We start from the raw sequence: 23,912 nt of genomic DNA, 5'->3' as shown, positions 1-23,912 counted from the left end.
AATGGGCCTCAAGCTCTCATGTTTAGTTCTAAATGGATGCTGTTTCTTCCCTTTGTAACCAGTAGGAGATGTGAGCTTTGTCAGGAATGACCTGATTTCCATGAAATTTGTTTTATATCACAATGTCCATGAAAAAGTATTAACTCATTTCAGTAATGTCAGGACCTCTTCAATGGTCCCCTCAGCAACAATATCACAAGACCTGTATATCAAATATTAGTTCTGTAATTGTACATCCACTTGCCTCTCCACCAATGGCCAATGTCAAAGAATAACCAAGAGTAGTCCATCCCATCTCAAAATCTGAGCTTCCTGTTCTACTGGAGCCAATTTTTAATAAGCCGTACTTCTTCCTCAAAAATGAGCCAAAGCTGAAATGGAACATAGAGTAGGACCAGAACCAGACCTGTCTGTGCCTCAAGCAGTTCAATCATGACTGACCTATACCTCAACTTCATTTATTTGCCTTTGCACTATATCCCTTGATACTCTTACCTAACAAAAATCTAATAATCTCAGTCCTAAAAGTTCCAAAAGTCTTCCAGTATCCATAATCTTTTGGAAGAGAAAATTTCAGAATTGTATGGAAATGTGATTCCTGATTTTGCTAGCTAACTCTAATTTTCTGATTATGCCCCCGTTCTTGATTTCCCCCACTGGAGCAAATAATCAATCTATGTCTACACAATCAAATCTTTTTTACTTTTTAAACCAATCAGTCTTCGAAACTCAGGGGATTGCAATCCTAATCTAAGCAATCTGTTGTCATAATTTAACCCTCTGAGCCCCAGTATCAGTTGTGAATCTACATTGAATCCCCTCCAAGGCTAGTATATCCTTTCTGTGATGTGGTGCCCAGAATTTGAATTTTCCCTGATGAAAACAATAACTTTTCAACATTTCAGTTTTGCTGAAAAGAGAGACATGTTGCCAAAGCTTTTCATCTTGCACTCATCAGGACAAACACAAGAATGTCATATTTCAAACAATCACAACAATTTATACTGATTGTTTGAAACTAGTTTGAGCTAACCTCACCAGCCCAGTCTCCTCAAGTCAAAGCCTATCCTAGTGAAGACATTTGAATATAAAGATGAGGAGCAGAACGAAGTAGTAATTCCTGTTATATTCTGAAAGATGCTGAGTGAGAGATACTTCTAAGAGCAAAACTGCAATTCTTATCAATGGGAAAATTGAGAATGCAAATATTTTGCAATAATTGCAATAACACCAGTTGATGTTTTGTGAGATATGAGAATGATTTTAATAAATAATGCACATCCCATATTCTCAATGAGAGATTCTGAGCTAATCAAAGTACATAACAGCTGTGTTTTGCATTAATTGACTTGACCCTGATTCTAATGTAAAACCTGCTGCATTAGTCACTTCTCACAATCTCGTAAATTTATAAAAAAAAAACCTTGGCCTGGAGTCTGTGATAGTAATGACAGCGCTCACTGTCATGACTCCACTGAAACTGATAGCAACTTCTGGAGTGCACATGTGCAGAATAACGCAGAAATGCAAAAGTTGCTGTTATTAATTCTATGCTTCTCTAGCGGATGTTGAGGTATCTGCAGAATGCAATTTATTTACTCTTTCATGGAATGTAAACAGTACTGGCAAGGCCAGCATTTGTTGCCCTTCTCTAATTGCCCTTAAACTGAGTGGCTTACAAGGCCATTTCAGAGGACATTTAAGAGTCAACCACATTGCTGTGGACCTGGAATCACGTAGGTTAGACCAGGTAAGGATGGCATATTTCCTTCCCTAAAGGACATTAGTGAACCAGGTGGGTTTTATGACAATTGTTAAGACCACAGCCAATGCTAATTGCTGTGCAAATCAAATTCCAGAGGGAAACATGGCTTATGGGCCACACCTTTATTTTGTATTCTGAAACCGAGAAAATGCCATACCAATCTCATGAGTAAGAGGTCCAGTAACTTTTTGGGATTTTAAAAATTAAAAATAAAAGTTTTGTTAACAAAAATAAAAGAAAACTTAAGCACGCAAGATTACAATTACACAATTAAGGTTAGACTTACAAAACATTCCCCTAAGAACTCTCTACCTGATCAAACCCACAAGTAAACACCTTCTAGGCAACACTCCCTTATATATGTTTAAATATGAAATCCAGTAACATTACACAAGGCAAACTGCTTCAGCTTCAATAACGGTATACCACATGATCTTTCCCTCTATGCCTCTGCGGTAGAATTCACTTCACATTAAAACTGCTTGCTGCAACCCAAGACTTTTCTGGCTTGACTGGATGGGGGATTCAAATTGCATCCTCCTCCAGCCCAGCGCTCCAGCTATCTCAACAGCTCAAACAGCTCCAGCAATCTCCAGATCAACAGCTATACACAGTAACTCTAATATATCTTTTTTTCCCATTCATCTCAGTCCCATTGCTCTCAAAACTTGTTGAAACTCAAACCCTTCCAAATATAAGATCTTTCATGTTGCCATCTTGCCTTTGCTTTTGGGCCAATAAAATATCATATTCTCACTAGTTTACCGATGAGCTCCTGCAAGATACAAACATTTTCCTTGATACCTCTGACTCCCCTTTGATATTCAAACAAACTCGCAACGTATCTAAAAATGCAAATGTTAAATCTAACCTACTTACTTATACCTCAACTTAACACCTCTATCTTTTTCATGTTTCCAAACCCCCAGACAACCTGACCCCTATCAAACTCTTCCCAGCTTAATTAAATCGTACACACAGAGATACAGACACACAGCCTTTACAGAATAAGACAATATTCTCCCAAAATATTAAAAATAAACATCAATCCTCACATCTGCCTCCTCAACAAAAAATGAACCATCATAATTCCAAAAAGATGGTTTCATTTTTCAACCCATTTCTTATTCCTTACATTTAACTATGCAAACAAAACTATTATACCATTAAGCATGAAAATATATACACAAGTCTTCTGTAAAAATAGAGTTCATCCCAGTCCATTCTCTATTTGCCAATATCCAAGTTCTTTTGAATTTAAACTCTTGACAACGCATCTGCCATCAAATTTTCTTGTCCAGCCATGTGTAATTTGTAAACTGAATGGTTGCAATAGTAAACTCCACCGAAACAGTCTTGCATTTTTTGTTCCAAAACTTGTCCAGAAAATTGTCCAGAGACTTCAAAGGATTGCGGTTAGTATATATAACTGTCTCTGAAGAATTGTTTGCAACATAACACTTCAAAATGCTGCAAAGCTAACACCAAACTTAAAGTCTCTTTCTTTATAGTTGAAGATTTCTTCTGATGTACATTTAATTTCCGTGAGAAATATCCTAACGGCTTCTCAATACCTAGTTCATCTTCCTGTAGCAATATGGCACCAACACAGGTAACAATAGCCAACTTAAACTACTTTGTATAATTGGTGATGATAGAACAGGTGTAGTTGATAGTACAGCTTCCAAGCTGTCAAATGCACTCTGACACTCCTGTGTCCATTGGAATTTTCTGTTCTTTTTTAATCCAGTCAGCGAGCAACTACACTGCTGAAGTTTGGCATGAATTTCTGATAAAATCTATTCATGCCTAGAAATCTTAAAACTTCCTGTTCCGTTTCAGGCACTGGGAATTCCACAATAGCTTTTACTTTTGCGTCTCATGGGGCCACCTGACCATGTCCAACAGTGTGGCCTAAATATGTAACTTGTGCTTTTGCAAATTCACTTTTAGCTAAATTCACAACCAAATTGGCCTCCTACAGTCAATCAAACAGTTCCTTTAAATGTTGTAAATGTTCCTTCCACGTTTAACTGAATACTATTAAGTCATCAATTTAAACAGTACAATTGCTCAGTTCTTCAGTCACTTTGTTTCATAGTCTCTGAAATGTTACTGGTGCATTTTTAATATGAAAAGGTATTACTTTGCATTGATATAGATCATCCAGCATCACAAAAACTTCCCCTTTCCAATAAGGGTACTTGCCAATATCATCACCGGAAGTCAATTTTTGTGATAAATGTTGACTGTCCCACTTTCTCAATACAATCCTCCAATTGTGGAATAGGATATGAATCTGCTTTTGTTACTGTGTTCACCTACCCGTAATCAATACATAGTCTTTGTGACCCAACCAGTTTCGGCACCATTACAATGGCTGATCTCCAATTACTGTAACTGAGCTCTATCTTGTCATTTTGAAGCATAAGTTCAATTTCTTTCTGCACTTGAGCTAATTTTACTGGATTTAATCTATATGGGGGTTGCCTTATTGACTCAGAATTCCTCACATCAACATCATGTACAGCTAAACCTGTTTTCCCCCGTTTATTTTTACAAATTGCCTTGTGTGACTGCAACAGCTCTTTTAAATTGCTCCAACACTTTTCTGGAAGGTAATCCGATATTACATCTAGATCATCAAGCACTCACTCATTTTAAAATTTAATCAGAGAAAGCTCAATTTCAGAATCCTTAATTCCTACTTCTGTTTCTTTACTTAAACTACCAGTACCACCTCCTGTCTATTCTCTCTGTCGAAGCATATTTACATGGCGCACTCGTTGCCTCTGCCTTTTATCTGGAGTACTTACTACATAGTTTACTTCACTTGGTCTCTCTTCAATCTGGTAAGGTCCTTAACTAAACCTTGCCTTCAACGGTTTTCCTGACACTGGCAACAATACTAACACTTTGTCCCCAGCCACAAAACTACGAGCCTTTGCCCTCCTGTCTGCCTTTGCCGTCGTCACCTGTTGAGGTATGTTTAACTGTTTTCTAACTAATTCACACACTTTACTTAATCTCTTTCTGACTTCCATCACGTAATCCAGGAAATTTGTTTCAGGACTCTGATTCACTAATTTCTCCTGAAATCAGTTTGAGTGGTCCCCTCACTTCATGACCATAAATTAACTGGAAAGGGCTGAACCCTGTTGACTCATTAGGGGCATCCCTAATAACAAACGTAAAGAATGGAATCCCTCAATCCCAATCATGTGGAGTGTTTTGACTATATGCTCTAATCATAGGCTTTAAAGTCTGATGCCACCTTTCCAAGGCACTTTGTGATTCAGGGTGATAGGCTGATGATCTAAATTGCGTTATTCCTAGGCTGTTCATTATTTCCTTAAACAGCTGTGACATGAAATTCCAATCCTGATCCAACCATATTTCTTTTGATAATCCGTATCTTGTAAAGAATTTGTTAACTCCTCTACAATCACGTTAGGCTGGGTTTCTGGATTACTAGTCCAGTGACATTAAGTGGGAAATCAATTGAATTGAGAAGAACTTCCACTCGAACATTATTAAAATGTAGTAAAGTCCCTTGAAAAAGTTACACCTTGTTGAATGAGGTGTCACTGAGTTTTTAAGATGCCTTTTATTGATAATTATTGCTAAACAATCTCATTGGCCCTGAGAAGCTAATTTTATTTGTAAGATGTCAAATTTCTCCATAATAAAAATATTTGCAAAAGATTATTTTTAAGTTTGTTTATCTTTAGCTTCTGTCTTAATCTAACCATCATCATTTATTCTGCTATCTGAAAATTTAAATAAAAAGCGAAGGATACAAAGTGCCACCCCTACACCCAACTCACCCACCCCAACATTCAATGTGTAAACTGCCTAACCTGATTTCTAACAATACTGCTGCTGCACACCTGGAGATCCTTTGGACTTGGCACTAGATTTAAACTGCCACCGGGAAAAGTGAGGAATGTGCACAAAGGGATCATCACTACATCTTTATGGTTGGCTTTCTTCAAGATCAGCAATGAGTGTTGTTTCTTTGCTTCTGACTGAAAAATCCAGCCAATAAAGTCAGGCAAGGGAAACCAGCAGCCACAAGGAGGAATTTTTGATGTATTTCTTCAATATATATCTGAAACAATATGAGTAACATCAAAACTACCACTTCCACAGAGCATATGCAACCATATTTATCAAGTCCTCTATACAATCAGACCTTGCATGGTACAACAAAACCAATTTGCATTTATATAGCACATCTAATGTAGCAAAGAATTCAGAATTTCAAGATGGTAGAGTAGGGAAACTACAGCCTGGGTCGGGCAACAGCGAGGGTTGATGCCAGTAACTCAGGGCAGCGAACTAGATGTGGGTGAATGCGTGGAGAGCTGGACAGTGGCACCCCCTCTTTGCCCTGGGGGGTTAGGTTTCATTGGTTGGCTGGCAGCGGATCTGGGCCTCGTTATCAGGATGGGGCTGAAAGCTGGCAACCTAGCACAGGCTTGGGCGAGGCGAAATCTGAGAGGTGGGGAAGGGAGGTTGTGATAAGTTGCAGTGCAGGGAGTTCTTAGTACAAGTGGTCTATTTGATTCTGAGATGAGGGCTTTATTAAGGGGTTAAATTGTTGAGTTAGGCTTTTATTGGTAGCATCTAGTGCTGAGCTGGGTTTACTGGGGGTTTAGTGCTGATGTGCGGGGTTTATTGGGGAGATTTGGTGTTGAGGTGTGGGTTTTATTTGGTGGAGGTTTTATTGAGGGGGTTTAATTGTTGAGTTGGGGGGCTTTATCGAGAAGATTAGTGATGAGGCTGGGTTTCACGGGTTGTTACCAGGGTTGGGGGCTGGTTACCATGGGAGGGTCCATGGGCTGGATTACCTGGTTGATGAGATTCACCACTGAAACCGCTGCAAGAGGCTGCTTTCTATTGGTATTATACTCATCCCATCTGCAGTGATCCATACGCTGCCGGCTGACATCTTTACCACTAATGACAGCAACGAGAGTTAGAAGCTAAGGGAGTTAACCCAACACAAAATCTAGAGTGGAATTCGATCAGGCGATTGGTGTTTCTTTCAAGCAAAGCACCTTTCAGCAGTTCCTGCAACCTGTCTAGACCCCAGACATATAGGCTTTTCTTTTTCCTCTAGATATCAGCCTATGCGGTCTAGAGGAGAGATGCTATGCAAGTCTGCACCTCCTAAAACCATGCCTAGTCTACACAGCAAACAAAGGAGAAATTCTCCAGCTTGGAAGCTGCAATATCAGGACTTTGTACCCTAGCACGAACAACGATCCACATTCCACAGCAAGTGTACTCAAGACAGCACTGATTGACCATGAACTACAAACTTTGATTTCAACATTGCATTGCAACAGGAAACCAGATTATCCAACACAAGCTCTATATGTGGGGCTAACTACACCTCCTTTGACAAGGCAAGAGCACAGAAGACCACTGTGAACGTTGTGCAGGCTTCAGAGTCAGCAACAGATTGATGCAGTCAGTTGAGCCACCAGTAGGAACTTCTGTACACCTCCTCTCTCTGCATCATCTGATGGAGGCGCTGTCAATATCATCTACGCTTATGCACCAACCTTGTACACCAGCAACTCACATAAAGATTAATTCTATGACTTTTTATTAATTCATGGGATGCGGGCATCGTTAGCTAGGCCAGCATTTATTACCCATCCCTAATTGCCCTTGAGAAGGTGCTGGTGAGCTGCCTTCTTGAACCACTGCAATCCATGTGGTGTAAGATGTTCTGAGGCACATTCCAAATGGTGCGAAGTTATTCTTCCTTAGTGACTTAACATGCTTTGGTCATCATGGGGTGTGCAAGACAACGGACAACAGCTTCTTAAGCTTTGTGCCTGAATGAACTCTACATCACCAGTACTTTCAGGGCAAATATTGCCACCGCATCATCAAAGATCTAGCCTTTGGCACCAACTTGACCTGATTATCATGAGAGGTTGCGAGTGTTCTCCATACCCACACCTACCACAGCACAGATTGCAACTCTGATCACTGTGTTGTCAGCAACAAAGCGAAGGTGCAACCCCATAAGTTTCACAGCTCCAAACACTATGGCCCATCACACATCAGCATCCCTTTCACAAGAAATGATGCCAAATACCAGCACTTCACATTGGCGCTCAGGTGTTTGTTGGCTTGCCAGGAAATATTGATGCTGATATTGAAGAAGCTTGGAAGTTGCTAAGTTCAATTATCCATGAAACGACAGCAGCAATATTTGCTGAACGTGGAACCCGCAACAAAGACTGGTTTGAGACCTACTAAGCTGAGATGACATCTGTCATTAAAGCAAAAAACAAATCATACCTGATGCACAACAAAAATCCAACAGCTAGAACACTGCATGACTTGAAAGCAGCAAGACAGGCAGATATTGTGCAAATATTCACTGGATCAACCCATGTCAAAGAATCCAAACCTCCTGTGACACTGGGAATCTACCTATTATGTATGATGGGATCATGAGGGCACTTGGTCCCACCATCACCAAAGTTGCTCCCCTCCCCTGCTCCCCCATGGCCCTCAGCAGATGGTAAAGTACTCACCAACAGAAGCAAACAGATATCGCACTGGGTTGAATGCTACTATGAGGAGGCGATGGCGTAGTGGTATTGTTGCTGGACTAGTAGTCCAGAGACCCAGGGTACTGCTCTGGGGACATGCGTTTGAATCCCGCCATGGTAGATGGTGGAATTTGAATTCAATAAAAATCTGGCATTAAAAATTTATGACCATGTCAATTGTTGTAAAAAAAACCCATCTGGTACACTTTAGGGAAGGAAATCTGCCATCCTTACCATCTTTTAAATGCCCTCTGAGCCAGGGCAATTAAGGATGGGCAATAAATGCTGGCCTAGCCAGCGATGCCCACATCCAATGAATAAAAAAAATAAGCTATACTCCTGTGGGGAAGCTGTGGGAGAATCACCTGCTCATGCCATGGTTGATTCAGATGAGGGAACTCTCTTCACTTGAGCTTGAAAAGGCCATTGATTGCTCAGCAAGCAGAGAGGTACCCGGCAAGGATGGAATACATCTTCATGACCTCCTTCTTCTGTTGGATCTGTTCCACAAGACGTGCAAAACTTATCACAATATACAAAAACAAAGGCGGCAGAGGAAATTGCAACAACTGCAGGGGGATCTCACTCCTTAGTGTCCTTGGGAAGGTCTTCGCTAAGTTCATGCCTAAAAGACTATCTGTTTGCCGACCAACTATATCCAGCACAATGCAGTTTCTGTGCTGGCAATCTATAGTGAACATGATCTTCTCCATATGCCAGCGACAAGAGAAGAGTAGAGAACAGGATGTATCTCTTTACCTTGTTATGGCCAGGTGAGAAGCACTTAACTGGTTCCCCTGTATTCAACCTCCTTGGTTGGTCACAACAAAGGTTCAAGTTTCCTTTTCACGAGGATATGCCTTTTCCAAATCAGGATGTATTTAACTATTTAGGCTAAGAGTAATAAGGAGTCAATCAAACAAAGTTTTCTTGAGTCAAAGAGCTGAGAAACTAACCCCAAGAAAAATAATAAAAACGCAACATTAAGCATTCGGCCCTCATTCAGTCATTGGGCCCACACACAAGAATCAAAGATAAGGGGAGTTAGAGTCCAATTAAAAAAAAATAAAAGAATATACGGTTAAGGGTTCTTTGGTTGTCCTTGAAGCGTAGATTTTAAACATTGTGGCCAATTTACCTTTCCTGGTTTCATGGATGCGGTCAGCTGTAGAGGATGTTGCAATTGTAAGGAGATTTCAGTTTGCTGGTAGGTTTTTGGTAGTTGGCTTCTTGAACTGGGCTATACACTTATTCCAAGGATGAAAGCCGGCTTTCAGCCTGTTCCCACTGCTGAATGTTTTCTTGCAATATCTCTTGATTGGCCTGGTAAAACAGCTCTTTAAAAGCCATGCTAGCTATGTATTCCAGAGGAATTTAATTACCGTGTCTGCTGTCGTCATTATGTTGTAGAATAGGTAATTATATTTTTGATGTCGCATCTCAGAAATGTTTGAAGAGTAAAAGTGTAAAAGTCAACAGGAGATGGGGTCATTCACCCTCGCCAGGGTTTTGAAAGTCTGTTCCTTTTCATCCCACTTGGGTGGAATACAGGTTTTGTTTTCTGCTGGCTAGCAGTCTGAATTATAATGACACATAGGAACTTTCCAAAAGCTGGTCACTGGCAATACCAGACATCAGGTGACTTGTGGCAGCCATCTTTAGTCAGTGTCTTTTCTTGTCTTTAAAAAGTCCTTTTTAAACAGTTTATTATATATTTGGTCAGCAAGTGAAATTACAGATTGATCTCACTCATGCACAAGTCACATCATTGTGACAACCTTACTTTCGTAGATCTCACTAAAGCATTCAACACTGTCACCAGGCAGGAGTCTACAAGATTTTGGGGAAAATTGACTGCCCACCAAATCTTCTTAGTCTCATCTGCTTCTTTCTTGACAACATGCACTGCATTATTCAGTTTGATGGAACCTCTTTCAACAGTTTCAGGGTGAAAATGGAGCTTAACAGGGCTGTGTCTTAGCCCTCACTTTGTTTGGTATCTTCTTTGCCTTGCCTACAGATATGGTAATTTACCTGCATAAAAGCTCACTCTACAAACTATCCATACTGAAAGCAAAGACAGAAATACAGCACATCTTGATCAGAGAGCTCCTCTACACTGATGAAGCTACGCTAGCTCACACAAAAATCCAGCTACAAAGACTTGTGGATTGTCTCTCCCATGCCTGTAACTTGTTCATCCTGACTATAAGCTTAAAGAAAACCATGGGCATGGGACAAAGTGTCACATATCCACCCGTTATAACACCCCGCTGGAAGTGGTTGGCAAACTCTGCTACTTTAGGATCACAGTGAGAGACAATTTGTCTCTTGATGCAGAAATCGTTGCATACATAGGGGAAATATCTACCGCCTTTGGCCAACTCAAAGAACGTACATGGAACAACGTCAGGCTGACTCTCAGGACCAATATGTGGGTTTGTGTGACTTGTGTTCTCAGCACCTTGTTGAGTGGCTGTGAAACATGGGTGACTTACAGCTATTAAGAAATATCAAGAATGGAAGCTCAACAACTTTCATATTCACTGTTTGTGGCGCATTCTGGGCATTTCATGGAAAGACAAAGTCACAAAGTGGCAGTTCTCTCAAACCACAAAGCTTCCAAGTATGTTGCCACTCATAAAGCAGAGGTGGCCTTGCTGGCTTGGGCACATACACAGAATGCAAGAGGATTGCATACCTAAGGATTTTCTGTATGGCGAGGCAGCCAGAGCCAGATGACCATAGGATGCCCAAAGCTCTGCTTCACGGATGCTTGTAAGCATAGTATGAAGGCCCTAAACATTGATTCTCGCACCTGAGAGACACTAGCTGATGCCAGAGGAAAATAGCAACATCACCTGTGGGCCAGCGTGCACCACCATGACGATGATTGGCTACAGCAGCTTGGCAACAGAGACCAACAGCAAAACAACAACCGAAACAACACTTGATTACCACCTCATGTGCTGTATTTGTGGCAGAACCTGTTCCTCAAGATTGGTCTCTTCAGCCATCAGCAAAAGTGCACCAAATGCTATCCTATCCCTTGATTTGATTTGCTGCATGTCCATCATTGTACATAAATGGAAGGATGCTGACAATGATTAATGTAGTAAAATGTCCTGAGGTGCTTTACAAGTATTATCAAACAAAATTTGACACAGAGCCACATAAGGACTTATTAGAGTAGATGACCAAAAGCTTGATCAAATAGGTTGGTTTCAAGGAGCATCTTAAAAGAGAAAAGTGAGACCATAGAGCCAGAGAGGTTCAGGGAGGGAATTCCAGAGCTGTGGCCAAGGCAGCTGAAGGCACAGCTACTAATGGTGGAGAGTTTAAAATCAGAGATGCTCAAGAAGCCAGAAATAGGAAGGCACAGAGATCCCAGGGAGCTGCAAGGCTGGAGGCGATCACATAGATAGGAAAGGGGATAGGCAATGGAGAGATTTGAAAACAAGGATGAGAATTTGAAAATCAATATGTTGTTGAACCTGGAGCCAATATTAGTCAGTGAGCACATGGGAGATTGGTGAACAGGACTTGGTGCGAGTTAGGACTTGGGCAGCAGAGTTTTGAATGACCTCAAGTTTATGAAGGGTAGAACTAAGGACTCAGGCTAGGTGTGCATTGGAATAGTGAAGTCTAGAAATAACAAAGGCATTGATGACAGTTTCAACAGCAGATAAATTAAGACAAGGGGGGATGAAAGCTCTGAAAAAGAGTCATACAGGCTTGAAATATTAACACTGTTTCTCTCTCCACAGATGTTGCCAGACCTGCTGAGCTTTTCCAGCATTTTCTGTTTCTGTTCAAGACAAGGGGGGAGTTGGGCAATGTTACAGAGGTAGAAATAGGTAGTTTTTATAATGGTGTGAATATGTGGTAGGAAGCTCATCTCAGGGTCAAAATAACACCAAGGTTGTGAAATAGGAGCAAGAGTAAGCCACTCTATACAATTACCAGGCACAATGTACAATCTGGCTTTACCTGGTATTCTGTACAATCTGGCTGTATCTTATAGTCAGTACAGTCTGATCGTACCAATTAACACATACACAGCTATTACATCCATTGACACAATTTAGGCATCTTCTGCTGCACCTAGGCTTGTGTGATTCAGATGGACGAATTTAAGTCTCACTTAAAAGTGGTTATATTTTTTGAGTTCCACTGGCCCCATAGCAAATTATGGTTTGACAATCCAATCAGTACAACCAGCAGTTTTACTATTGCAGCTGTCGATTTACAATTGAGCAGCGCTTATGTGTATTTAGCATTTTGCTGACTTTAATAGTCAAGCATAGTAGTCTACCCCTGTTAATTCGAAGTGTTTTTTGATCACTAATAAAATAAATTAAATTATCCAATCCCTCAAATTAAGTGATTTTGATAAAACAGCACTGGTGGAGTTTTTTTTACACTATTTTAATTCAAATTAACAGAGAATTTGAGTGAAGTGACTTTGAATTAAAGTGAGCAGGCTGGAAAGTTACTGTCATATATTTGAAGAAGATGCACTCAGAACATAACATTCACATTCTATTCTTTTCAAGCCTTGTTGTGCTTGGACATGTAACCTCTGATTATTTGTAGTGATTAGTTGTCTTTGCGTAGCCAGGCCTTGCCTGAATGTCAGTTAACGTATGTATATCTGTCCTTTAAAGTACATGAGTAATGGTTAATCTGAACATTCACTTCCTTATACCTCCTTCTTGCAGTAGATATAATTTACATTCAGAGTGTGTGAACTGTAAGATAAACAGTTATCACATGCATACAGACAGGGCCACCTCCTCCAAGAATGAAAAACAGGAAGGTGGGATGGTAAAGACAGTCAAAGCTGCTGTAAGCCCTATGACTAAACCAAATGTAAAAGGGACAGGGCATAATATTGGTGGTCTCTTTATTAACCCTTTCCTCTTATTTTCACAGACTGAGATAAGCGAAAAACTTCAGAAACAGGAAGAGGCCTACACTGTGAGAATCAGCAAACTGATAAAGCAATGAGATATGTGACAGGAGGAGCTGTCAGCCTCTCACTGCACGCTGCAGGCCAACAAGATGTGCTGCTTGTTCGGCTAATTATTTCTTTTCAAAATAGGTGATAGCGAGGGTTGATATTAAAATTGTTTATTTTGTTCACAAGAAATAGTGTTTGGCACTTTGTTTGGTGAGGATCAAGAGCCGTGCATCATGTTTGTTATGTTTGTGTCCTTTGTGCTTATACTGTGTATGTAAACAAACTATGGCTTATTTTCCTGAAGATTGTGCCCATTAAACCTTATTCTGTTGGAATGTTTTACTGTGTTAAAGGCATAATATATATGCAAGATGTTACTTTGTTCACATAGTTCAGGTAAAAATATTAAGAATCAATCCCAAAGTTCAGCAGGATATCCTGTGGAGAGAACTATTTTGTTGTTTCTTTTCCCCCCACAACTCCACACCATTTCCAGCTGAGAGGACAAGGGACAGCCCTGCTCCCCAGGACCTGCCTGTATTTCTCTCTAGATAGTGCTCCTTATGTGGAGGACAAAGTCTCAGACTGGTTTACAAGGAGGAGGAAAGGATCGAATGCAAAGTATGTGGGAAGGGGGAGCTCGGAATGGAAAACTTACAAGTTGAGGAAACCCGGGTGGAAATCAATTTTTAGAATTCATTCTCAGGATGTGGGTGCCGCTGGCATTTATTGCCCATGCTGTTTGATTCAAATGAGTAGCTGGTTGGCCAGAAGGCAGCTCAGAGTCATCCATGTTGGTTTCGAATTGGTGTCAAATATAGACCAAACCGTGTAAGGACGTCAGATCTCCGTTCCTAAAGAGCAGTGAACAAGCTTATGACTACCTTTATTGATAGCAGATGTTTTAAAAAAAAACTGAATTTAAATTCTCAGACTACCAGGTGAACTTTCATTACCTGGACTACGGGCTCAGTTTACCAGCCCAGTAACATAACCACTATACTATTGCCGTTCGAATGTTGGCCGCAAGGGTGCCTGATTTTTGTGTTTAATGTTCGAAACATGAATCTGTCGACACTTAATGAAACTATCGAGGAAATTTTCCATCACAACATGGGTGTGCAGCATGTCAGGAAATTGCATGACCCCAGTCCACCATGTTTTATCTGTTCATTTTAGGGGCACCGGATAGGGGAGGTAAAGCAAAAACTTTCCCCTTATACCATGGCTAGAGACATGAAGGTCATATTGTTCCAATTTTAAGTGATTTATAACAGAAATATTCAATTGTTCTGCAGATTTTGCAGGTTTCCATAGTTAATTGGATTTGATAAACACAGAATAGCTGGCACTTCAGACTTCGCAGCACTTAATCATGGGTTTCACCTGATGGGGGGGTGAATTTTCCACTTTCGCTATCCCAGCTCAGACCCTTGCCCAGATGGCCACACACTGGGAAGTTGCACTCACTGTGACTTTGTTGATCATTGTGCCTAAGAGTTGCTGATGTCCAATTCCACATTGGAACACTCGAGTAAAATATTCACTAATAATTCAAACCAAGATTGCTTTACATCCTTGAAAATCACGACCTACATTCTGTTAAATCTACCAAGGTGCTTCATTGTAGGCATAATTGTACAAGTTTACTTTATCCAACATGAGTTCTGTAAAAGCCTTTTTTATGTGTGTAACTAAAATTCAGCTCAATAAATTTCATATAAAACCAAGTCTTCATTAAATTAAAATTCATCTTGTGGAAGTTCCCAGACACACAATTCACTTTAAATCATTGCAAGTGGCATTTAATAGATAACCAGCCTGAATGGGAGATTCTTCATATCTTACACCCTACGACACACATTAGCACACTCACCTTGTACTAACTGCAAAAAAAGTTTTACAAATCAACAAAACAACTTCTACTTACGTAGCGCATTTAACATGGTAAAACCTTCCAAAGTGCTGCAGAGAAGTGTAGTCAGGCAGAATTTGAAACTGAACTGCATAAGAAATATTGGAACAGGTGACAAATCTTGGTCAAAGAGAACAGTTTTAACAAGTGTCTTAGAGGAGAGCGAGGTAGAGGGGCAGAGAAAAGCACAAGTAAATTGCTGTTTGACCTGGAGGAAGCGTTTGAGAGTGGTAGAGAGGGAATTCCAGAGCTTAGGGCCCAGGCAGATAAAGCATGGTCACCAATGGCAGTACCACACAATAGGGGAGATGCAAGAGACCAAATTTGGAAGATACCTCACAGGGTTGTAAGAATGGAGGAGGTTACAAAGATGGGGAGTGGGGCGGTGGTTGTGCAAGGCCATGGAGGGATTTGAACACCATAAGACATAGGAGCAGAAATTAGGCCATTCGGCCCATCAAGTCTGCTCCGCCATTCAATCATGACTGATAAGTTTCTCTCAACCCCATTCTCCCGCCTTCTGGGCGTAACCTTTGATCCCCTTACCAATCAAGAACCTATCTATCTCGGTCTTAAATGCACTCAATGACCTGGCCTCCACAGCCTTCTGTGGCAATGAATTCCATAGATTCACCACTCTGGCTAAAGAAGTTTCTCTTCATCTCTTTTCCAATGGGTCTTCCCTTTACTGTAAGGCTGTGCCCTCGGGTCCTAGTCTCTCCTACTAATGGAAACATCTTCCCCACATCCATTCTATCCAGGCCTTTCAGTATTCTGTAAGTTTCAATCAGATCCCCCCCAATCCTTCTAAACTCCATTGAGTATAGACCCAGAGTCCTCAAACGTTCCTCATATGTTAAGCCTTTCATTCCTGGGATCGTTCTCATCAACCTCCTCTGGACCCTCTCCAGGGCCAGCACATCCTTCCTGAGGTATGGGGCCCAAAATTGCTCACAATATTCTAAATGTGGTCTGACCAGAGCCTTATAAAGCCTCAGCAGCATATCCCTGCTTTTATATTCTAGTCCTCTCAAAATAAATGCCAACATTGCATTTGCCTTCCTAACTACCGACTCAACCTGCATGTTAACCTTAAGAGAATCCTGGACTAGGACTCCCAAGTCCCTTTGCACTTCAGACTTCTGAATTCTCTCCCCATTTAGAAAATAGTCTATGCCTCTATTCTTCCTACCAAAGTGCATGACCTCACACTTCCCCACGTTGTATTCCATCTGCCACTTCTTTGCCCATTCTCCTAACCTGTCCAAATCCTTCTCCAGCCTCCCCACCTCCTCAATACTACGTGCCCTCCACCTATCTTTGTATCATCTGCAAACTTAGCCAGGATGCTCTCAGTTCCTTCATTTAGATCATTAATGTGATACAGTGAAAAGTTGTGATCCCAACACTGACCCCTGCGGAACTCCACTAGTCACCGGCCACCATCCTGAGAAGGACCGACTTATCCCCACTCTTTGCCTCCTGACAGACAGCTAATCTTCTATCCACGCTAGTACCTTGCCTCTAACACCATGGGCTCTTATCTTACTGAGCAGTCTCCTGTTTGGCACCTTGACAAAAGGCTTCTGGAAGTCCAAGTAGATAACATCCATTGGCTCTCCTTTGTCTAACCTACTCGTTAGCTCCTCAAAGAATTCTAACAGATTTGTCAGGCCTTGATGAAACCATGCTGACTTTGCCCTATTTTGCCATGCATTTCCAAATATTCTGAAATCTCATCCTTAATAATGGACTCTAAAATCTTACCAACAACCGAGGTCAGGCTAATCGGCCTGTAATTTCCCATCTTTTGCCTCACACCCTTCTTAAGCAGGGGGGGTATATTAGTGATTTTCCAGTCCTCTGGGACCCTCCCTGACTCCAGTGATTCCTGAAAGATCACCACTAACGCCTCCACTATCTCTTCAGCTATCTCCTTCAGAACTCTGGGGTGTAATCCATCTGGTCCAGGTGATTTATCCATCTTCAGACCTTTCAGTTTTCCTAGCACCTTCTCCTTGGTAGTGGCCACCATACTCACCTCTGCCTCCCGACCCTCTTGAACTTTGGGGATGTCACTCGTGTCTTCCACTATGAAGTACCTATTCAGTTCCTCCGCCATTTCTTTGTTCCCCACTACTACTTCTCCAGCGTCATTTTCTAGCAGCCCAATGTCCACTTTTGCCTCTCTCTTACCCTTTATATATCTAAAAAACTCTTGCAATCTTCTTTTATATTACTGGCAGGTTTACCCTCATATTTAATCTTCTCCCTAATTTCTTTTTTAGTTGTCCTCTGTTGGTTTTTGTAGGCTTCCCAATCCCCTGGTTTCCCACTGCTCTTCAAGCATTGTATGCTTTCTTTTTAACTTTTATGCAGTCCCTGACTTCCCTTGTCAGCCATGGTTGCTTCGTCCTCCCTTTAGTATGCTTCTTCCTAGGGATGACTTTTTGCTGTGTCTCCCAAATTACTCCCAGAAACTCCTGCCATTGCTGTTCTACTGTCCTTCCTGCTAGGCTCACCTCCCAGTCAATTCTAGCCAGCTCCTCCCTCATGCCTCTGTAGTTGCCTTTATTCAACTGTAATACCGTTACATCTGATTCCAGCTTTTTCCTCTCAAATTGCAGGGTACATTCTATCATATTATGGTCACTTCCTCCTAAGGGTTCCTTCACCTTATGCTCCCTTATCAAATCTGTCTCATTACACATCACTAAATTTAGAATTGCCTGTTCCCTAGTGGGCTCCACCACAAGCTGCTCCAAAAAGCCATCTCGTAGACATTCCACAAATTCCTTTCCTTGGGATCCACTACCAACCTGATTTTCCCAGTCTACCTGCATATTGAAATCCCCCATGATCACTGTAACCTTGCCTTTCTTACACATCTTTTCTATCTCCTGGTGTATCTTGTGCCGCACATCCTGACTACTGTTCGTAGGCCTGTACATAACTCCCATTATGGTTTTTTTACCTTTACGGTTCCTCAACTCTACCCACACGGATTCTACATCATCTGATCCTACATCATTTCTTGCTATCGATTTAATTTAATTTCTTACTAACAAAGCAACCCCACCCCCTCTGCCAACCTGCCTATCTTTTCGATAGGATGTATATCCTTGGATATTTAGCTCCCAGTCCTGATTCCCTTGCAGCCATGTCTCCGTAATGCCCACCGCATCATACCTGCCAATTTCAATCTGCGCCACAAGCTCATTTACCTTATTTCGTATACTGTGTGCATTCAGATACAACACCTTCAGTCCTGTATTTCCCGTCCCCTTTCTCATTGTCGTCCCTTTATCTGATGTGCTTGAAGTTAGATTCCTAGCCCTTTCCAAACACTCTGTACTATTTTATGTTCTGGAGACTTTAATAGCCTCTCCTGGGCTCTCCTTTCTTTTCAGTTTTTTCATAATTTTCCATGAAGTTGAATCCACCAGCCCCCCCCAGCATGCTAACCTGCTGCTTTGTTTCCCATTAGTCATGCTTCTTGGAGTTTTACCCGTCCATCCGCAACACCCCCCCCCCCACCTACCCCCACCACCACCACCCCCACTTTCTAGTTTAAAGTCCTGTTGACCACCCTATTTACACCTACATGAAAATTTGAAATTTAGATCAGCAAGCATAGGGTAATGAATGAATAAGACTTGGTGTGATTTAGGATATAGGCAAACAAATTTCAGATGATGAGTTTAAGTTTATGGAGGGTGGAAGAGAGGATCATTGTGATGAGTGCATCAGCACCACAGCATGTTGTTGCACGTATTTGCTCTAGCCACAGAGTGCAGGATAGCATTTCTGCATCAAAATTATATATCCCCATGTCCTTACCATTTGTTGCCCCATCACAGCTAATGGGATCTGTCTCATTATCTAAAGTATCCCAGGAATAACTCGCCTTCCCTCTCTAACAACTATTAAACACTGCAGGTGCATTGGTTATACTCACACTGTGCCTCCACTCTGACAGAATAACTAAAGGAAGAGGAGAAAATAAGAGAATGTAAGTAGTTTCAGTGGAGTGAAAGGGATTGCGAATCCCTTGCGAAAGGGAAAGCGGAACTGGTGGCAGAGTCTTGCTGTCCATTTACCCACATGGGACCGGAGAAACTAAGCCTAAGTAAGTAAGTAAAAACAGAAAATGCTGGAAAAACTCAGCAGATCTGGCAGCATCTGTGGAGAGAGAAACAGAGCTAACGTTTTGAGTTCAAATGACCCTTCTTCTGCCAGACCTGCTGAGTTTTTCCAGCATTTTCTGCTTGGATTTCAGATTTCCAGCATCCACAGTATTTTGTTTTATCTAAGTAATTAAGTAGTTGTTTTTGAGTTCCAACCTCTCATTGCAGATGGCTTGCATATTTGCATATTGCACTTGCATATTTACTGAGCCCAAAACAACTCTGAACTTTATGCATCTGAGTGCTTAACTTCCAAATCATCTATCATTCAAGATATGATTTTTGTTTTTATCTCTATGATTGGATTGTCTAGGCATGCGAAGATGCTGTACTGCTGCCATCTGCTGCTCACTTTGATGATTGCAATCAAAAAAACGAAAGCAGTTAAATATTTGCAGCTCCAGCATTCATTTAAAGCTCATAGAGACCTGCAAAACATTTACGGTCAAATTAGTATACTTAACCAATTCCATCATCACATCCATCCCTTCCATGTCATCCATTCCATCCAATGCCATCTGCATTCCATGGCATTCCATCCTTCCCATGCCACCTGTCCCATTCCATCTCCATCCCACACCGTCTCTCCCATGGGATCCCATCCCATGCCATTCCATCATTTCCATTCCATGTCTCTTATGCCATCCCATTTCCCCACTGACCCTGACACCCTCCCACCCAACCCACCCACAAGCACATCCCACACTACTGACATCTTGAAAATCACCTAAATGTTATTCAATCAGACCAGCTATACCCGAACTAAACACAAGGCATCACTGGCTCACAAAGTGGAGCAGGATCTCAGCTTCACTCCTTAATGAGGGAGAGAGGCGAGTGGGGTGCTTTACCCAATCAGTCCTGCTTCAATCCTGACTGCGGCCAGTGCGGGGCTGCTGACCAAGCCGGTGGCCGTTGCTGAGGTGATTCTAGGTCACATTTGCACATATACATCTGCCAGTACATTAATACCTTTGGAGGGAGCGAGAGAAAAGGAATGATTCTAGTGCTTCCCACTGATTTCTGCCCCCAAAAAAACAACCAACATTCACAGTTTTCCAAGGATATTCCACACAGCCTCACACACACAGCTCCATCTTTGTATTTGGTCAGCAATACAGCAACTGTTGGCAGCTGCATGTGTGTCCTCCAGCACCCCATGCGCCACTGCATGCGCCAGACATCACCTACCAAACGAAAGTGGCAACCATTTTGCTCACAGGTGAGGCGAGAGTGACTGTCCTTGACATCGATGCAGCATTTGACCAAGTGTGGCATCAAAGAGCCCCAGCAAAACTGGAGTCAATGGAAGTCAGGGGATAAACTGTCCACTGGTTGGAGTCATTCCTGGCACAAAAGAACAAAGGAAGGCGGCTGTTGCAGGTCAATCAGTCAGTCCCAGGACATCACTCCAGGAGTTCCTTAGGATAGTGTCCTAGTGTCTTCACCTGCTTCATCTATGACCTTCCCTCCATCATAGAGTCAGAGGTGGGCATGTTCGCTGATGGTATTGTGTTCCATCTACAAGCTCCACTTCAGTAACTCACCAAGGCTCCTTCAACAGTAACTTCCAAACCTGTGACTTCTACCACCTAGAAGGACAAGGGCAGCAGTCGCATGGGAACACCACCACCTGCAAGTTCCCCGCCAAGTCACACACCATCCTGACTTGGAAATATGATGCTGTTCCTCCTCTGTCACTGGGTCAAAATCCTGGAACTCCCTCTCTAACAGCACTGTGGGTGTACCTACACCACATGGACTGCAGCGGTTCAAGAAGGCAGCTCACCATCATCTTCTCAAGGGTAATTAGTGATGGGCAATAAATACTGGCCTTGTCAGTGACTACCTCCCACCCCCTCTCCCACACCCTCAACAAATAAATAAGAAAAAAGCGAGGTTCCACAAGCTATAATGAGGAGTTTTAAAAATTGCAGTTAGCAACCATTTCCCTGAAACTATTTGCCTGGCAGAGACATGAAGAGCCACACCTTTCTGTAAACACAGAACATTGCACCTCCCTCCAGTTGTATCAGATGGATCAAAAAATTGCTATCCTCAGTATCCAAATGTTAACAATTAAGTTTTAAAATATCTAATTAACCAGCTGTCATCTCACAGGTGCCGAACAACAGAATTTGACGCAGCCCTTAAATTGATCAATCAAAACAGTTTGGAGAGACAAAACTGTGTAATATTATAGATTATGGCTTTAGTTTTAAATTAAATACATCTACGCAAGGCACCGCCCCATGCAAAAGCAAGGGATGTGAGACTCATTCTTTTATCTTCTCACCGCCATCTAGAGCCCCAAATATTCCTTCCAAGTGAATCAGCAATTTACTTATACTTCTTTCAATTTATAACAACAACTTGCATTTATTTGGCACCTTTAGTCTACAGCACAGGAAAAGGCCCTTTGGCCCATCAAGTCTGCGCCAGTCAAACAAGTACCTAATTCTAATCCCATTTTCCAGCACTTGGCCCATACCCTTGTATGCCACGGCATCGCCAGTGCACATCCAAATACTTCTTAAATGTTATGAAGGTTTCTGCCTCTACCATCCTTTCAGGCAGTGAGTTCCAGATTCCCATCATCCTCTGGGTGAAAAAATTCTTCCTCACATCCCCTCTAAACCTCCTGCCCTTTACCTTAAATCTATGCCCCCTGGTTATTGATCCCTCCACCAAGGGGAAAAGTTCCTTCCTGTCTACCCTATATGTCCCTCATAATTTTATACACCTCAACCATGTCCCCCCCTCAATTTCCTCTGCTCCAGGGAAAATAACCCCAGTCTATCCAATCTCTCCTCATAACTAAAACTCTCCAGCCCAGGCAACATCCTGGTAAATCTCCTCTGCACTCTCTGTAACACAATCACATCTTTCCTATAATGCAAATTTCAGAACTGTACACATTCCTCAAGCTGTGGCCTAACCAGCATTTTATACAGTTCCAGCATAAAATACCTGCTCTTATATTCTATGCCTCGGCTAATAAAGGCAAGTATCCCATTTGCCTTCTTAACCACCTTATCTACCTGTCCCACTACCTTAAGGGACCGGTGGACATGTACACCAAGGTCCCTCTGATCCTCAATGCTTCCCAGGGTCCTACCATTCATCGTGTATTCCCGTGTCTTGTTTGTCCTGCCCAAGTGCATCACCTCATACTTACCCGGATTAAATTCCTTTTGCCACTGATCAGTCCTTCTGACCAGCCCATCTATATCCTCCTGGAATCTAAGGCTATCCTCCTCACTATTTACCACCCCACCAATTTTCGTGTCATCCGCGAACTTACTGATCAACCCTCCAACATTCAAGTCTAAATCAAAAATAAAAATACCTGGAAAAATTCAGCAGGTCTGATAGCATCTGCGGAGAGGAACACAGTTAACGTTTCGAGTCCGTATTGACTCTTCAACAGAACTAAGGAAAAATAGAAAAGAGGTGAAATATAAGCTGGTTTAAGGGGGGTGGTGGGACAAGTAGAGCTGGATAGAGGGCCAGTGATAGGTAGAGATAACCAAAAGATGTCATAGACAAAAGGACAAAGAGGTGTTGAAAGTGGTGATATTATCTAAGGAATGTGATAATAGGTGACATTAAGGACAAGAAGGACAAGCAAGGTACAGATAGCCCTAATGGGTGTGGGGTGGGGGGAAGGGATCGAAATAGGCTAAAAGGTAGAGATAAAACAATGGATGGAAATACATTTAAAAATAATGGAAATAGGTGGGAAAAGAAAATTCTATATAAATTATTGGGAAAAAGGGGATTGGAAAGGGGGTGGGGATGGAGGAGAGAGTTCATGATCTAAAATTGTTGAACTCAATATTCAGTCCGGAAGGCTGTAAAGTGCCTAGTCAGAAGATGAGTTGCTGTTCCTCCAGTTTATGTTGAGCTTCACTGGAACAATGCAGCAGGCCAAGGACGGACATGTGGGTATGAGAGCAGGGTGGAGTGTTGAAATGGTAAGCGACAGGGAGGTCTGGGTAATGCTTGCAGACAGACCAAAGGTGTTCCGCAAAGCAGTCACCCAGTCTGCGCTTGGTCTCTCCAATGTAGAGGAGACCGCATTGGGAGCAACGAATGCAGTAGACTAAATTGAGGGAAGTGCAAATGAAATGCTGCTTCACTTGAAAGGAGTGTTTCGGCCCTTAGACGGTGAGGAGAGGTGGAGTAAAGGGGCAGGTGTTACACCTTCTGCGGTTGCATGGGAAGGTGCAGTGGGAGGGGGTTGAGGAGTAGGGGATGATGAAGGAGTGGACCAGGGTGTCCCGGAGGAAACGATCCCTGCAGAATGCCGCCAGCGGGGTGAAGGGAAGATGTGTTTGGTGGTGGCATCATGCTGGAGTTGGCGGAAATGGGGGAGGATGATCCTTTGAATGCGAAGGCTGGTGGGGTGATAAGTGAGGACAAGGGGGACTCTATCATGGTTCTGGGAGGGAGGAGAAGGCGTGAGGGCGGATGCGTGGGAGATGGGCCGGACAAGGTT

At 42.2% G+C, this 23,912-nt stretch overlaps 1 protein-coding gene across 1 annotated transcript in view; it reads left to right on the top strand.

The window, feature by feature from the left end:
• cabcoco1 (ciliary associated calcium binding coiled-coil 1) overlaps nucleotides 1–13,648 on the top strand; it is a 132,386-nt gene extending 118,738 nt beyond the window's left edge. The window contains exon 8 of the mRNA XM_041209060.1: nucleotides 13,282–13,648. Within this exon, the coding sequence (XP_041064994.1) occupies nucleotides 13,282–13,356 (75 nt within the window). The 3' untranslated portion in view covers nucleotides 13,357–13,648. The remainder of the gene's footprint in view (nucleotides 1–13,281) is intronic.
• The last annotated feature ends 10,264 nt before the right edge of the window (nucleotides 13,649–23,912 follow it).

This window comes from Carcharodon carcharias, chromosome 17 (assembly GCF_017639515.1).
Source record: "Carcharodon carcharias isolate sCarCar2 chromosome 17, sCarCar2.pri, whole genome shotgun sequence".
NCBI classification, from domain to species: Eukaryota; Metazoa; Chordata; class Chondrichthyes; order Lamniformes; family Lamnidae; genus Carcharodon; species Carcharodon carcharias.
Note: the sequence above shows the minus strand (reverse complement) of the source record. Positions and strands in the feature narration are given on the sequence as shown.